Here is a 17,923-nt window from a genome sequence, read left to right on the forward strand (position 1 = left end):
TTTATGTGAACCAAAAGTGATGCACCATATGTATGTACGCACTGTATCCACTACGGTTGTGTTTGATATCACACCAAAGTTGATGCATTACCGTTTTTTGGGCTCATCAAGGATTTTTCTTTTAATTGAAAGTTATGTTTCAATATGTATAAACACGTAAAAAAAATTATGTTTTAGTATGAGGTTGATGTATTTTATATCTCAATCATGTATGAGATACGTCGATGGAGGGAGAAACAATAGGAGCTAGAGAAAACGGTGGACCAGCACAATATGTTCTGACCATGGGAGGCCGAAGAGAGGGAGAGGGATTTATACCCTCTCCCTATTATCACAGCAACCCAAGCACTCTTAAGGAATGTAGGCTTCCTTAAGTACTATGGGGAGATTACATCCCTAAAGGTGCACTTTATCTTGTTGGCACATATGATTCGCTAGTGGAGTGTCCATGAGTAGGAATTTCACGTCGGTCTTGAGACTTAGTATAGGCCCTATGAGGAGGATATATATTTGATCACTAGACTATCCAGGAGAGGGGAGTATTTCCCCTAGTTCCCTGATGTCCCCCGTTGGGTTGCAGAAGAGAGTTAGCTTGTCTACTCTCAAATATATGTTGGGACTCACGTAGTCCATCTAGTAGATTTTCAAGTTCATGGTGGACAACTACGACTTGCTTCTTTTGGTGCAAAGGAGGTTAGGTGCCTCTCACTATTAGTGACAACCATTGCACACTATACTAGTGATGGGCAACGCATTAGTTTCCCTATTTTGTATTACGTCTATTCTTTGATTCAGGCACCACGATGTATCATATGGTCTACAAATTTTTTGAGGCGGCTGTGTAGGGCTTTAGATAGATGTTGTTTGATGATACATGAGAGGACAAACTTCGCATTCACCTCAAAGTTTTGTTTATTATTTTTTGAGAGATTTCAAGAGACAAGACCTACATTTGATTGTTCACCTCCTCGATTGATGACTGAGGTTTGAATGTGCATTTGGGGCCAGATAATGGCCAAGAGGGGCATGTCGGAGTATCTAGCTAGGATTTTTTCCCAAGCACTAGTGCTACTGATTAATGAGGATGACCACACGTTTATCTTAATGTCATGTTTGTACAAAGGTATGGTTTGGAGATAGTTTCCCCACATCCTCTTCACACTGGATGAGTCTACATATGATAGAGGTAAAACTAGTGTTTTCTTTAAATTAATATAGTTTCATTTTATTTTCTTAATTAATTAGAATAAAATTTATTATATCACATTATTTAACTTGTTTTATTAAATTATTTAATGAAAGTGTCTAATTATTGTTGTGTACTATATATTTTGTAGACATGAAAACATTCCTTGGGGACATGCCACCTCCACCACCAAAGTGAGAAAATGAGGAGATGGGTGATGCACATCCTAAGGGCGGCGTGGGCATCCAAGCCTGTAGAGATGGTATGAGATTTAAAATGAACTACTGCTATATATTATCTAGAGCTTTGATTGAGGAGGGATTCCACCCTAAAAGGGCTTGAGACATCAGTGTAGATCCTAGGTTCATGGATCTCTTGAGGGATTTCCTGCGTGAGTTGATGACTCGTATGCATCATAATGTTAGAGCTAGTAGGATACTACTATCGAGGACTAATGCAAGGCATGCAACTCCAAATATTTCATATGAGACTTCAAACAGTTGTATCCATCAGATCATGATGATGAAGGTGGTGATCATGCTTCTGTTAATACTACCCCATCAGATCATGATCATGGTGTCAGTGATCCTTTTGGTAGTACACCTCTGCCTCATGATTTTCCTAATGATCATATGCCAAAGCTAGAGGATATGCCTCATGTTTCTCTTGAGAGAGAATACCAACCACCTCTGCCTCCACCTCAGAGTTTGACAGTTGAGGCAGTACTTGACCATTCATCCTCTTATGTTGCAGACGATGCTGCCACTACTATGTGTGTTGTATGAGCTATTTGATATATATATATATATATAGATATCTATATATATATATATATATATATATATATATATATATATATATATATATATATATATATATATATATATATATATATATATATATATATATATATATATATATATATGATACATTTTTCTTGCTCATGTTTATGTACTTAGTTTATATGTTGGAGAAGATGTGTATATTGTTACGTCATGTTAGATATGTTTATTTAATGTACTTGTAGATAGATGTGTATGTGATAACAATTAATTGACATGAGATGTATATTAATTTGAGGATGTGTGTGGTGATGGTGTTATATTACAATGTTTTTTTTTTTTAAAGATGCAATCACGATGATGATGCCCTGTTATATTATTAGATTTGTGTGTTTGCTAATGATGTTTATATGTGTTATAGATGTATATAATTAGATGATTGTAGTGAATTTGAATATGTATGTTAGATGATGTTTATGTTTGTTAGATGGTTATCATCAAGATGTTTATTTTTATGAAATAATATTTATTATAGCTTATGTGTTGGTGAACTTATATCAAAATTTATATATGAAATTGCATGCAAAACGACTTACTTTAAAAAAATGCAATGATATTTTTATAAATTACAAATTTTAGTACGGTTGAAACTATGATTGTAAAATTACGATAAATATTTTTCTATTGCTTAGATAGTTCGTTCATATTCATTCTAATCTAATTAGTAAAGTATTTCAATACTCACAAGGAAAAAATAATTAAAAGTAAAATAATTTAGTTAGTTCTTAATAAGGGAAAATGCGTAATTCATTCAATTTTTAGTATAAAACATTAATAATAATAAATTATTCAAAAATACAATTTAACCAACAAAAAATTACACTATGGTTGATCTGTATATATAGATAGAAACTAGTACTATAGGTCCATTTTAATCACAGATTTATCAATCACTAAAATAGATTAAATCTCTTGACATGTACATAATTTTTCAAGTTTTACATTCTAAAAAATGATTTTCGTATAATGAGATTTGATCCCTCTAATCTCAATCCATCTCAGCCCTTGGTAGATCCATTGTTAAGATGGATCTATATCGTTTTATAAAATTCAATCTATTGTTAAATTAAAAAAACATAAGTCAATTTTTTTATAATTAATTTAAATTTAATATAACTTAAAAGATTCTATTTTATTACAATTTAATTTATCACTAAAGTTGTGAGATTTTCAAGTATCTTAAGTTTAATATTTATAACAACTCTTACCAATTTAAATGAAAAATTTCTCTCTCTAAAGATGAGGACCAATAAATGTGAAATAAGGCTTCTGAATTTACTTGTAGTTGAAGATTTGCTCTATTGGAAGTTCTCCCTAAAAGAGGCAAGTGAACTTTTTTCTAGTAATAAAGATATAACATTTTGGTGTTATTTTGGTTCTTTATTTGTTGTTGTATTGGTTTAAATTTCTTTTTTTTTAATAATAAATATGGGTTAAATAATAAAAAAATCACACTATATTAGATTTAAACTTTTAACAAATAATATATTGGATTATTTCTTATTGAACAACTCAAGAAATATTATTTTTTCCACATATACTTATTACGAGATAGTCATTAAAATTCATGTTTTCACATTTCTCCTAGCTAATATACATCATGTTCACAATGATAAAGACATATCTACTTTAAATAATTTACTTATAAATACATAAAATTAAATATTTATTTTACATAATTTAAATAGGAAAGAAAAATGCATCACCAAATCTACTAGAAAGTCAAACAAATGTCTTAGTCACCATCACAATATTTATCATTTATTTCTTAGTCATAAAATATTTATTAATTAAACTTAATATAAATCTGAATATTATAAACCCTAATATTAAACCACAATTTTATAATTTTGTAATGTGACATTGAATGAATTGCAATCTAACATAACATTACGACAATGATTGTTATATTGATTTTCATATTGACAAAATATTTTTCACAATGCAGTTGGATAGATTTTTTACTATTCCAATCTCACAATATTAACCCTAATATAAACCTCTAGCATTATAAAACCCAATATAATAAACTCTAAGAATGTTATTATAAATCTTAACATTATAAACCCTAAATTTAATATATTAACCCCTAGGATTATAAATTTTAAGATTAACGTTATAAAATAGAAAATTAACATTATTTAAAATATTAATCTCTGGATTTTAGATAATTATTTGCTATCCTTTTAACTAAGCTTCATCATTTTGTACAACAAAATCAAATTGATAATGATATGTTAAACAGTCGAATGGTAAATTGATAATCATATGTTAAACAATGGAATTTTATCATTGATATGTATCTAATAAAATTCCCATCAAAGTTGTTTCCTCAAAAAAGTCGTGATTAATGCGAATGACTTTCTTTTATTTAGAATTGGATTGTGTAAAATATTTATTAATATTTTTATAGTATAGAAAATTTATTAATATTTTTATTTTTAATTTGTAGTAAAATAAATGAAGAAATGTAACCTTTGGTTATATCACAATAGAAATATTAACATGCAAGTGTATCCATCATTGAGTATACATATACAATACCCTCTCTACGCATGATCACCTTCCTAATATATATTTATTGAAATAATGATCACAGATATTAAACTCTCAACAATGTGAGCAACTGATACGAGTACATATATTCCCTTGAGCTTACAGATATCAGAAAATTTAGAAAATTTAAATGGACCTGAAAATCTAAATTAACAATAGCCATAACAATATTCATAAAACAATTAAAAAAAGTTATCATATAACAATAAAAAAAAAAGGTCATCTCGCAATGTTGTCTTACTACAAACGTGTAACCACGGAGTATAACGGAATTACAAAATCTCTACATTACTTTAATTTTGATGAACAGCAAACTGAAAAGTGATTACTTCATTTCTCATAAAACGTTAAAATCTAACTTTTACCACAAATTTATTCGAGTTGTAACCACCCTCTATAAAATTTCTTTTACAGGTAAATACATCTATAAGCTTGCTAGGACATCTAAAATGCCATGCCAAATTTGAAATCTGTGGAGGGTTGGTCCGAAGAGTGTCATCAACGAAGCGCCTGCGTTGGGTGCACTATATCCCAAGAGAACGATGATTCGACGACTCTGGTGGGCGCCTTGTCTATAAAGTCACATTGACTAGTGCCAACATCATTTTAGTGGCTCCTTGAATTTCCTTGCGGAAAACGAAATTCGCTTTTTAATTAATATTCAACATGGTACTCTATTGGCATATGGAGAAATTAAATTATTAACATAGAGTCTACATAAAAGTTTTAGTAAGGATTTTATAGTAATTTACTAATTTCAAAATTTGTAGGTGGTCTTCACGTGGTCTTCAATATATATCAGACTTGAATTGAAAAAGAAGGAGTTACAGCTCACAGTGAGTATTGCATTTGGAGACTGCACTCAAACAAAGAGAACTCTCTCCATACACTCTACTTTCATCAAATGAGTAAGTACATCATTAAGTACATTACTAGAACTGAGGAAGTTGCAACCAAACTCCTAAACTCTAGGAACAAATCCTAAACTAAGTAGATAGGTTACAACTTGTGTAACCATTTCTCTATTAATACAAAATAATATTAATTATTTTCAACTCCCCCCCTTAATGGAGAAAGGATTATCCTGAACTCCTAGCATCCCTCTAAATAATTCAAACTTTACACGCCCAAGAGGCTTAGTTAAAATATCAGCCATGTTATCACAAGTTTTACAATATTCAACACATATCTCTTTTGATTGTTGTTTCTCTCGAACAAAATGAACCTGAGTATCGATATGCTTGGTATTTTTATGAAAGACTGGATTGTATGCAAGCTTGATGGTACTCTGGTTGTCAGTTTTGATAATAGTTGATTCTTTCTGCTCTTCTCCTGCATCGTTGAGAAGTCTTCTCAACCAGATAGCTTCACATGTGGCTGCACACAATGCTTGGTACTCAGCTTCACATGAAGATAGAGCTACAGTGTGCTGCTTTTTGCTGCTCCATGCTATGACCCCGGATCCAATGCTGAATGCGTAACCTGTGATAGATCTTCGATCATCCAAGTTACCTGCCCAATCGGAATCTGAAAAACCTGCTAGAATAACATCAGAAGTGTCAGTGTACAAAATTCCATAATTACTAGTACCACTAAGATACCTCAACACACTTTTTGCTGCGACCCAGTGACTTTCGAGTGGTTTTGACATGAACTGGCTCAACACACTAACAGAATATGCCAAATCTAGTCTAGTTGTAGTCAGATATATCAAACTGCCAACTAGTTGTCTGTACATGGTAGCATCCACCTCTTTAGTACCATCGTCACTGCTCAACTTTAAGTTCTGCTGTAATGGTGTTGGTGATCTGCACTACTCCATTCTGAACCTTTCCAGCAAGCTTCTGGCACACTTCCCTTGAGTAAGAAAAGTTTGTGTAGAGTCTCTCCATACCTCCAATCCCAAGCAATAATGAAGGTTTCCGAGATCTTTCATCTCAAACACTTGTGACATCTGCTGTTTGATTTCTTTGATTAGATTGTTAGCATTCCTTATTATGATCATATCATCTACATACAAAGAAATAAAAATGATTTGCCTCTATTTATTAAACTTGGTATACAGATTTGGATCATTCAAGCTCCTATGAAAGCCATGATGAACAAAAAATAAGTCAATTTTCTCATACCACAACTTGGGTGCCTGTTTTAAACCATAAAGTGTCTTTTTCAATTTACACACAAGATGTTCCTGCCCCTTTTTCACAAAACCTTCAGGTTGTACTAAATAAATTTCTTCCTTCAAGTCACCATTCAGAAATGCAGACTTGACATCTAGCTGGTGTAGCTGCGATTTGCGTTTTGTTGCTAAGGAAATTAGCATTCTAATGGTGTTTAATTTGGCTACAGGAGCAAAGGTGTCATCGAAATCTATTCCCTCTTTCTCTGAGTAACCCTTTGCTACCAGTCTAGCTTTAAGTTTCTCTATACTCCCATCTGCATTTATTTTTGGTTTATACAGCCATTTTCATCCTATGGGGTTTTTACCTTCAGGCAATTCAACCAAATCCCATGTATGGTTTCTGTTTATTGATTCTATTTCCTCATACATTGCAGCCCTTCGTGCATCAGACTTACTTGCTTCCTCATAATTTGCAGGTTCTACAATGTTTAAAATCTTTGACATTAATGCATAGTCTTTCAATTTAGAAGATAATCGAGTCTTCCTACCCGATCTCCTTGGTAGGGGACTTACCTCAATTCTGTCTATTTCAGCCTTTTCTGGGCTTGCATCTTCATTGATTACATTGTCTCTTACTTCTTTTTCTTGTTTCTCCTCCTGCTCTTCATCTTCCTCACTGTTTTCTTCTATTAGTAATGCAATGTGCCAATCACTGTTAGAGTCATTCTTTCCTTCTTCAACCTGTTCATGAAATATGACATCTCTGCTTGCAAAAACCTTGTGAGTCACATGATTAAATAACTTATATGCCTTGAACTCAGTGCCATATCCAACAAATATACATTTCAGGGCTTTAGGATCTAACTTCTTCCTATCTGCCTTAGGTATATGAGCATAAGCTTTTGACCCAAATATTCTTAAGTGACTCACTGCTGGTGTGAATCCAAACAATGCTTCAAAAGGGGTTTTGAAGCCTAGACATCTAGTACGACTCTCATTCTTTAAATACACAGCAGTGTTAATAGCTTCTGCCCAAAGACCATTTGATAGACCCTTACCTTGAAGCATGCTCCTTGAGCAGTCTACAAGAGTTCTGTTCTTTCGTTCTGCCACTCCATTCTGCTATGGAGTGTGGGGCACTATAAACTATTGCACAATCCCATGATGCTTGCATAAATCCATGAACTCTCCCAACTTGTATTCTCCCCCTTGATCTGAGCGGATAATTTTTATCCTTTTTCCTGTCTAGTTTTCTACCATGGATTTAAACTCTTTAAAATACTGAAAGGCTTGAATCTTTTTGCTCAGAAAGTATATCCAAGAAAATCTAGTGCAATCATCTGTAAATAAGAGAAAATAATATGCTCCACCTAATGACCTAGTTTGCATAGGTCCACAGATGTCTGTATGCACCAGTTCTAAAATGTCTCTTTCCTTTCTATTAACATGCAAAGGGAACTCTTCTCTATGAATTTTCCCTTATGCACATCCATCACAATCCAGCTTAACATTATGGAAAACAGGGATTCCATCGACCATACCTTTTCTCTGAAGTAGGATGAGGTCTTGCAGATTAAGATGGCCGAATCTCTGATGCCAGAGATTTTCAGCTGTCGATCTAGCTGCAACCATTGCTTCATGTGGCATACTCTTCACATCTAGTCTGTACAGGCTCCCCACGTGCACTCCTGTTGCAACTGTTTCCATCTGGCTATCCTTAAATACACAGTTAGTCTTAAAGAATTGAACTTGCATGTCCTGATCAGTAATCATTGAGACAGAGACCAAATTTTTCTTAATTCCTGGAACATACAATTTTTAAGGTGTCTAATGTCTCCGCTAGGTAATTTTACAGGAATGTCACCATATCCTTTGATCTCATGTCCACTATCATCTCCTAAATAGATTTTCGACCCACATGAAGTTTCTTCAAGGAATTCAAACTAATCCTTCTTCTCAGTCATATGTGAGGATGCGCCTGAGTCAACATACCATATGTCGTCCTCATCTCCATTTGAAGCTGAAAGGGCACAATCAACTATAAATAGTCGAAGTTCGTGGCTATGATCCTCTTCTTCCTTAACAAAGTAACCCTTATGTTTTCTCTGTTTGTTTCTTCCTTCGTCTGCCTGACTCTTATAACAATCTTTAATCTGATGTCCAAGTTTTCCACAGTAAAAACATTTTTTGCTGGGAAAATTATTAGCAGACATACCTTTAAATGGTCTCTTCTGAAATGTGTTGGCTCCTTTCTGTTGCTGCTACTGCAGTTGCTAATGCTGCTTCCCTTTATACTGTCTCCTTTTTTCCATCAGAGAAAGGTCATTGCTCTGTGATTTCAAATTTTTTCGTTGCTCTTATTCATGTATCAGAATCCCTGTTAGCTCTTCAAATGAAGGGGCTTTCTCCCTTGCTGATAGCCCTGTAATAAACGTATGGTATTCATCAATCATTCCATTCAACGTGATCATGACCAGATATGAATCGAAAACAATTTTTCCGATATCTCCCAATCTGTCCTTTAGGTCTTTGACTCTAGCAATGAATCCTGCAGCGGACTCATTCTCCTCCATCTTCAATCCAAACAGCTTGCCTTTGAGTGACAAGACACGGTTTGTATTCTGCGTCTGGTATAGGTTTCTGATCGTCGTCCAAATGTCAGTGGCTGATTTGCAGTCTCTAATATGTGGGATAACATTGTCCTTGACGGACATCTTCAATATGACCTTTTCTTTTGTCTCCCTTTTATCCCAATCTTCTTCTTGTGTCACTGATCCTGATCTGAGCTCATTTCCTGTAACGATCGACCACGCATTTACACTTTCAAGTAAAGTATGCATCTTGAATTTCCAGTTGGTGAAATTCGATCCATCGAGTTTTCCAAACTCACGAAGATATGATTCTATACTGTTATTCATATTGGATTGGTCAAATTTCTGATCCTCTGATGAATAAGTCTATCCAACTGTACACTTTCAGGATACACTAAAAAAAATCACCACATACCAGATCAGAACCTCTATTTTGCTGAGAAAAAAAAAATTGTATCTTCAATGAGCCACCATCGGGAAAGTCCGATCTGCTGCCACCAAACAGATCTGGAACTCCAATGCGCCACCACCAGGAAAATCTAATCTACTGCCACCGAGTAGATCAGGAACTCCAATGCGCCACCACCGGGCAAATCCGATCTGCTGCCACCGAGTAGATCAGGAACTCCAATGCGCCACCACCAGGCAAATCCGATCTGCTGCCACCAAGTAGATCAGGAACTCCAATACGCCACCATCGAGAAACTCTGATCTGTTGTCACTGAACATATCCGGAACTCCAAGCCCCCACCACCGGGCAAATCCGATCTGCTGCCACCGAGTAGATCAGAAATTTCAAAGTGCCACCACCGGGCAAGACCGATCTGCAAAACAAATTGCAGATTTTCCAAAGAGAAAGAGGTTGGCGCTTCTCGACAGTGAAATACCCACACCAAAAACAAAATCGATGCGTCTTACGAAATTGTCGCGACTAAGGCTTGATTTTCCGCGCCAATAGCACTTTCTGGCACGACTATCGCTCTCAAAACCGCGCCAAATGGTGCGACTGTTCCTTAATAAACAACGCCAACCCTTTCTTCCGCTCAAAAGTGGCGCGACTGTTCACGACGAAACCGCGCCAACCCTATTTTCTGCTCAGAGATGATCAGTCATCTGAGACCGTTCTTCAGGTGTTACTGTAGTCCACCTGATTCTACGAATGCTTCTGTACACTCCACCGCCACTACAATTCTGTAATCATTGATGCATCCTAAAAAAAAAATTAAGGCTATCCCTACTTTGTGCTCTGATACCAAGATAAAAATCAGGCTTGAATTGAAAAAGAAGGAGTTATAGCTCACAGGTGAGTATTGCACCTGGAGACTGCACTCAAACAAAGAGAACTCTCTCCGTACACTCTACTTTAATCAAATGAGTAAGTACATCATTAAGTACATTACTAGAACTCAGGAAGTTGCAACAAAACTCCTAAACTCTAGGAACAAATCCTAAACTAAGGAGATACGTTACAACTTGTGTAACCATTTCCCCATTAATACAAAATAATATTAATTATTTTCAACTAGTTGGTCGGAAGAGTGTCATCAACGAAGCACCTGCATTGGGTGCACTATATCGCAAGAGAACGATGATTCGATGACTCTGGGTGGGCGCATACGTTATACATAGGCTCCTGTGCCTTGTCTATAAAGTCTCATTGACTAGTGCAAACATCATTTTAGTGGCTCCTTGAATTTCCCTACGGAAAATGAAATTTGCTTTTTAATTAATATTCAACATGGTACTCTATTGGCATATGGAGAAATTAAATTATTAACATGGAGTCGACTTAAAATTTTTAGTAAGGATTTTATAGTCATTTACTAATTTTAAAATTTGTAGGTGGTCTTCAATATATATGGAGTTGTCTTGAATAGTATTTATTCAAGAGATGCATTATCTGATACTACTCAAAAAAAAGAAAAAATCCATTCAATTTCATAGTTAACATTATCAGATACCACCCAAAAGAAATTCCATTCAATTTCATAACTAACAGTAAATACATGCAGTCATAATGGACCTTCTGAATACTCATAAATAGTGAGAATGGTGAAAAAAAAAAATCGATAAAATCCTATCAATCAAGAATAACCATCCAATCCACCATGGTGGAAATAGTTTTAATGGCCAAATCATGATTACTAGAATTTAATGACAAGTTAGATGATTCGACCACTACAACAAAAGTGGGGACTCAAGCACCATGTTTATATCACGCTTGTATATGTATAGGGATTAACATTATAAAATCCAAGGAATTAATGTTAAACCCAAGGGACTAATATACCCAAGCAATCATTAAGATTATAAACCCAACAGATCAATATTATAAACTCATTGGATCATTATTAAAACGCCAAAAGATCAATATTATAAACTCAAGGGACTAATAAACCCAAGAGATTAATATTACAAACCCTAGGATTAATATTAAACCTAAGGAATTGTACATCCAAAGGAATAATATTAAATCCAAGGGATAAATATTGTAAACCCAAGGGATAAATATTATAAACCCAAGGGATTGTTAATATTAAAGACCTAAATTATTAATATTATAAATTGAAGGGATTAAAATAATCAACACAAGTGATTATTATTATACACTCTTCAAATTAATATTATAAACCCAAATGATCAATAAACAAGGGATAAATAAAACCAAGGGATTAATATTATAAACCTAATGGATTAATAAATCCAAGGGACTATTAATATTATAAACCCAAGGGCTTAATAAATCCAATGGATTAGTAATATTATAAATCCAAGGGATTAATATTAGACCTTAATATTATTATTATTATAAACCCTACGTTTAATTTTAAACCTTAAGAATATAATTCCTAAGATTAAAATCATAATCACAAGGGATTGTAAGCCTAACATGTTAATATTAAATCATACGATTAATATTATAATCCCAAGGGATTATAAACACATGTATTAATATTAAACCCTTTGATTAAAATTATAAACCCTAAGATTAGTATATCAAACCTAAGATTAATCTTATAAACCCTAATACTAATGTTATAAATGCAAAGATTAATATATCAAACCTATGATTAATAGTATATACTCAAGGGAGTATTATTATTATAAACCAAAGAGAATAATATTAAATAAAGGGGATTAAAATTATAAACTGTAGCATTTATATTAAACCCTAGGAATATAAATCCTAAGATTAATATTAAAATCCCAATGGATTATAAACATTGTGTCAATGATTGTGAGATTGATTAATATTAAGAAACCTAGGATTAATATTAAACCCTAACATTATAAACTATAAAACCAATATTAAACCTTAATATTATATACTATATTTTAAAAATCCCTAATATTATAGACGTAATATTAAACCTCATTTTTGTAATGTAAAAATGAAACATTGAATAAATTGTAATGTAATGCAACATTGTGACAATAATTGCAAAATTGATAAATATTATAAACCATAGGATTTATATTAAACCTTAGGATTAATATTATATGCATTAATATTAATATTATAAACCCTAATATTATAAATTATAAACCCAATATTAAACTTTAATATTATAAACTCAATATTGCAAACCTAATATTAAACCCCATTTTTGTATTGTAAGAATGCAACATTGAATAAATTGCAATGTAATGTAACATTGTGACAATGGTTGTGAAATTAATTTTCGTATTGAGATAATGTTTTTCAAAATGTGATGTTCGATAGGTTTTTGTGCCATTCCAAAGTCACAACATTATCCAATAATACAAACCCCTAACATTATAAAACCCAATATAATAAACCCTAATATCAAGATTATAAACCCTAATATTAAACTTGTGTATTATAAATATTAAACCCTAATATTATAAACACAATATTAAAAACATGAATATTATAACCATAATATTAAACCACAATTTTGTAATGTCACAATATGAATTTAAATAAATTACAATGTAATATAATATTGTGAAAATGATTGTGAGATTGATTGTTGTATTGATAAAATGTTTGTCCCAATGAAACGTTGGATAAATTTTATTAACATTGCAATGTCACAATATTAAACCCCAATAAAAACTCTAACCTTATAAAACCCAATAAAATACATCGTACGATCATTAGTGTAAACCCTAATATTATAAACCCTAAGTGTACTATATTAAACCTTAGCGTTATGTTGTCGCTACGACAACGACGCTCCAAATTTTTTTCCTAGGTTGACTTTGGAGCCTATGACAACTGTTGTTTGAAGCCCCCATGTGTCGTCATGTGGTTTTATTTTTTATTTGAGTATTTTTTCCTAGTGTCGCACCCTCATAAGTAAATGTGTCTCAAGGATCATCACTTAACCATTAGAAGTGTTTGAGTTAGTAAGTTTATAGTTAGGTGAAGTGACAGTCTTTCTTGACTTTGAAACTTGCCTTCCAACCATGTGCACATTCAAAAATCATACGAAAGTTGGAAAAGCAAACAAAAGCCAAGAAAATCACTCAAAAAAGATAAAAGCGCACTTTGAGTTTATGAAGTTTTGCACTTAAAGAAAGCACACTACTTTGAGCCAAATGAATGTGGCCTACTTGGGCACACTTCTTCAAGCTGAGCATGTGCGGCCTACCTGGGCGCACTTCTTCATGACAAAGGCTTGTGCCTTATCCAGTTGCATGCATGATCCAACTTGTTGGATGAGGGCGCACTCCTAGAAAATAGGAATTGCCTTAACTTCCTCTTCACTGATATTTTCATTAAACGACAAGTGGCACTCATGCATGAGTTAGTTTTTCATGTTGATCTCCTCAAATAAACTCAACTAACCATTCCTTCATCATTATTTCATTTGAGTGTGCAACTGGAAAATCATCAAACCCTTCATCAACTAGTGCAGCAAGTAAGTTTGCATGCTCAAATATTTACTACTTTTATGATTTCATTGTCAAATATTGCTTTGTTTGCTATCGATTTCTTGTTTTTCAGTGTGTTTTCTGACATTTTAGCTGGATCTTCATCTTGCAAGTGCTCATTTACTATTGCATGCAAGAAACCTTTCACATTCATAAAACTCTTCATCTTGGACCATGCATCTGAAAACAACTTATATATCCTTGCAGATTAATCCTCTCCTATATTAGCATCAAATTCCTCTTTTGGTACTTTTTATAGGCTCTTTTCAGGCAAAGTGCATTCCTTAGGTTTGAAGCTCCTCCAGTCCTAAAAAATGCGCCCTGTTCAACCTTGTTTTCTTCCTAGGCACATGTGTGCATCACTAAGGCCCGAATATTTTCCCTACAGCCCTTCGGAGTGTTGTAGTGCACCCTATTTACCTTAGGGCATATGGGCACATCACAAAGGCATGAAGTCTCATCATTCAACCCTTAAAAATGCAATAATGCGCCCTCCTTTGTCTTAATTGCATATGCACATTTTGAAGACCTGAAGCTCCCTTTTCCTTGTCCTTCATCAGTTTGGAGTGTGACAGTGCGCCCTCCTTGTCTCCCAGGGCGCATGGGCACATAGGGAAGACCAGGAGCCATATTTTATCATTCCTTTGACCCTTTAGGGTGCTACAGTGCACCCTTGCTAATTTCGTCCTCCTTCTTGAGCACATTAAAAAGCCCCAAATGACCATGCATGTCTGTTCGTGTTTCAAGAATGCTCCCTCCTTGTTTGCATGTGTATTTTTGCTTGCATGCAAGTTATTTTTTTGGTTTCATTCATAGTGTTTTATGCTCTATCATTCATGGTGACTCTTTGAACGTGATTTGCAAATATTTCTACATAGTTACTTGTTTTAAGCTTATCTTGTTGCTATGAGTGTGCTTCCACAAATAGGTGTATGTGCCACAAGTGTGTTGTCATTTGTTGTAGACATGTCACCATGCAAAGTAGCCTCTAAAGAACTCTTAGGAGCAAGTTCTAATGAGCCACTTGAAGTTACAAAGTCCAATATTCCTATATATGCAAACATTCAACGTTTTATTGACAAAACAACAGGTTAACCAAAGCAATATCTACAACACGTTCATGCAGGAGACATTTCCTGAAGACCTAGAAGATTTGCATTCATATATAAACATTAACAAGTCCAGGATACATAGGATTGTATGCAGATACCTAGTCATGACATGCATTGAATTTATTGAATGGATAACTGCACATGTGGATGACTCACATCTTGTGCTTGTTGGGTTTGTGTTATATTCGTTCCATGACCCTATATTAGGTGGGTGGACCTACCTATGGTTTTGTCCATGGATTTCACACATGGTTTTGGACATGATGGTTTTCTACCCATGGTATTTTGTAGATCCGGTCAAGGGAAATACAGTTATGTTCTAACCTAGGGTTAATGGATTGGGGTTTATGGATGCTTAGACATGTATATATATGTATTGTAACATTTAAAGGAATATAATGAAAAATCAATCTGGTGGTCCTGGTTTTGTAATCTAGGGGAAAGTCTCTGTGTATATATTTGATGTTCTATGCTCTCATTATTGTTTGTTTTTATATTTTTACAATTCGTATGCAGGTAATTTATGTATAGGGTTAAAACCTACGTTTGCTATTAGATCTATTTCAGCTTCAAGGGGATGAATTTGCTACTGAGGGTTTTTTCTCAGGCCGGCAGTAAACCATATTCAATGGGAGATCTCCAGGATCAATTCTTGTAGTGAAAGAAGATGACAAGCAGTGGAAAGATAGAGATCGAGAAATTTAATGGTTAGAGTTTTGAGTTGTGGAAAATCAACATGGAGGATCTATTAGTGGATCAAGATCAGTGGATCGCAGTAGATCCAAGTACTAAACCAACAACAATGTGGTATGAAGAATGAGGGAAGTTGTCACCGGAAATGAAAGAGCACAATATGTTTGTGCATCTTAGATTCAGTATTATTGAATGTATTAGGGGAAGCTACGACGAATGGATTAGGGACTTTGTACGTAAAACGTTGTATAACCTGAGCATGAAGGATGAAGACTCAGTGATAGAGAATCTGAATGTCGTTAATATTGTGGTAAGCCAATTTTTATCTGTTGATATTAAGATTTCAGATGAACATAAGTGCATCAGTTTGTTGTGTTCTCTACCAGATTCATGGGATAGTCTGGTTGTTACAATAGTTAGCAATACAACTACCTTGAAGTTTGATGAAATTGTCTCATCCTTAAGTCTATCAGAGGAGATGAGATGGAAAAATATGGAGGGCCAAAATGGGGATGCCTTGCTTGTATGAGTTCGGTCCCAGAACATAAATAAAAATAAGTCCTCGAGTGGGAGATCTAAACGTAAAGGGAGATCTAAATCTCAGGGAAAACCTATAATGGTGTGCTAGAAATGCGAAAAGGAAGGGCATGTCAAAAAGGATTGTAGATCTAAAGCTCCTGAGAAAGGAAATGGATTTGATGATGCTCCTTCTATAGAAGTGAAAACCACCTCAGACGAAGGTGGGGATGTGTACTTGGCTTCTTCCTCAAGTGCACATGTAGATCATGAGGCATTGTTGATTGACTCAAGCACATCCTTTCACTTGACTCCCCACATGGAGTGGTTCTACGTGTATGAGAAATATGATGGTTGTGATGTCTTCTTAGGGGATGATAGGAAAGCTATAATCATTGGATGAGGAAAAGTCAAGTTGAAGTTATAAGGTGGAAGGATTATAACACTTCCGGATGCTTTGCATATTCCTGCGTTGGCCATAAATTTGATTTTTGTAAGAAAGATGGATGATGTAGGTGTAAAAACAATGTTTGATAAAGATACCTATAAGATGGTTTGGGGAGCACTGGTATTGATGTGGGGAGTTTGGGTTGGAACTTTGTACAAGCTTCTCAGTAGCATTTTTATTGATGGGTGCAATAGTTTTTTGGTTCCCGAAGTTGGAGCAGAAAATCTAGTGGTGTCTAGAGAAAAGACCATGCTATGGCATCAAAGGCTTGGACATATTACAGAGAAGGGCCTTCAAATAATTCATTGTAATGGTATGGTAGAAGGTATGTCTAATTTCTCTTTGGATTTTTATTTCTGTGAACATTGTGTATATGGGAAGAAGAACCAGGTGAGTCTCCCCTCTAATGTTAAGAGGGCGAAACAAATATTAGAACTTGTGCATAGTGATGTGTTTGGACCCGTGTCAGTTCCAGCACTACGTAAGTATGTGTACTATGTATCATTTATAGATGAATTCTCAAGGAATACATGGATATATTTCCTTATGAAGAAATCTGAAGTCTTTGACAGGTTTAAAGAATTTAATGCTCTGGTGGAAAACCAGGCAAAGAAGAAGATAAAGGTGTCGAGGACAGATAATGGTGGAGTTCTGCAAGAAGGAGTTTGAAGAGTTCTGTAAAAAGTGTGGTATAGTATGGTATAAGACTAATCCATACACACCTCAGAAAAACAGAGTTTCAAAAAGAATGAACATGATGTTGATGGAAAAGGCAAGAAGCATGCTCAGTGGTGTTGTGTTAGGACAAGAATTCTAGTCAGAGGCAGTGGAGACTGCATGTTACCTTGTTAAAAGCTCACCTTCATCAACATTGGAGGATAAGTCTCCATATGAGGTATGGATTGGTAAAAACCCCTCTCTTTCACATCTAAGGGTATTTGGTTGTGATGCATAT

The 17,923-nt window shown here is 34.4% G+C and overlaps 1 protein-coding gene across 1 annotated transcript; it reads right to left on the minus strand.

The window, feature by feature from the left end:
* Positions 1 to 9,063: 9,063 nt before the first annotated feature.
* Positions 9,064 to 9,624, minus strand: LOC149164627 (uncharacterized). Its single transcript, XM_089429555.1, has one exon. The coding sequence runs from the start codon at positions 9,622 to 9,624 to the stop codon at positions 9,064 to 9,066; it is 561 nt and encodes a 186-aa protein (XP_089285681.1).
* Between the last annotated feature and the right edge of the window lie 8,299 nt (positions 9,625 to 17,923).

Source organism: Pinus tabuliformis, chromosome 5_1 (assembly GCF_031772625.1).
Source record: "Pinus tabuliformis cultivar Carrire ecotype Pingquan chromosome 5_1, CPIR1, whole genome shotgun sequence".
NCBI classification, from domain to species: domain Eukaryota; kingdom Viridiplantae; phylum Streptophyta; class Pinopsida; order Pinales; family Pinaceae; genus Pinus; species Pinus tabuliformis.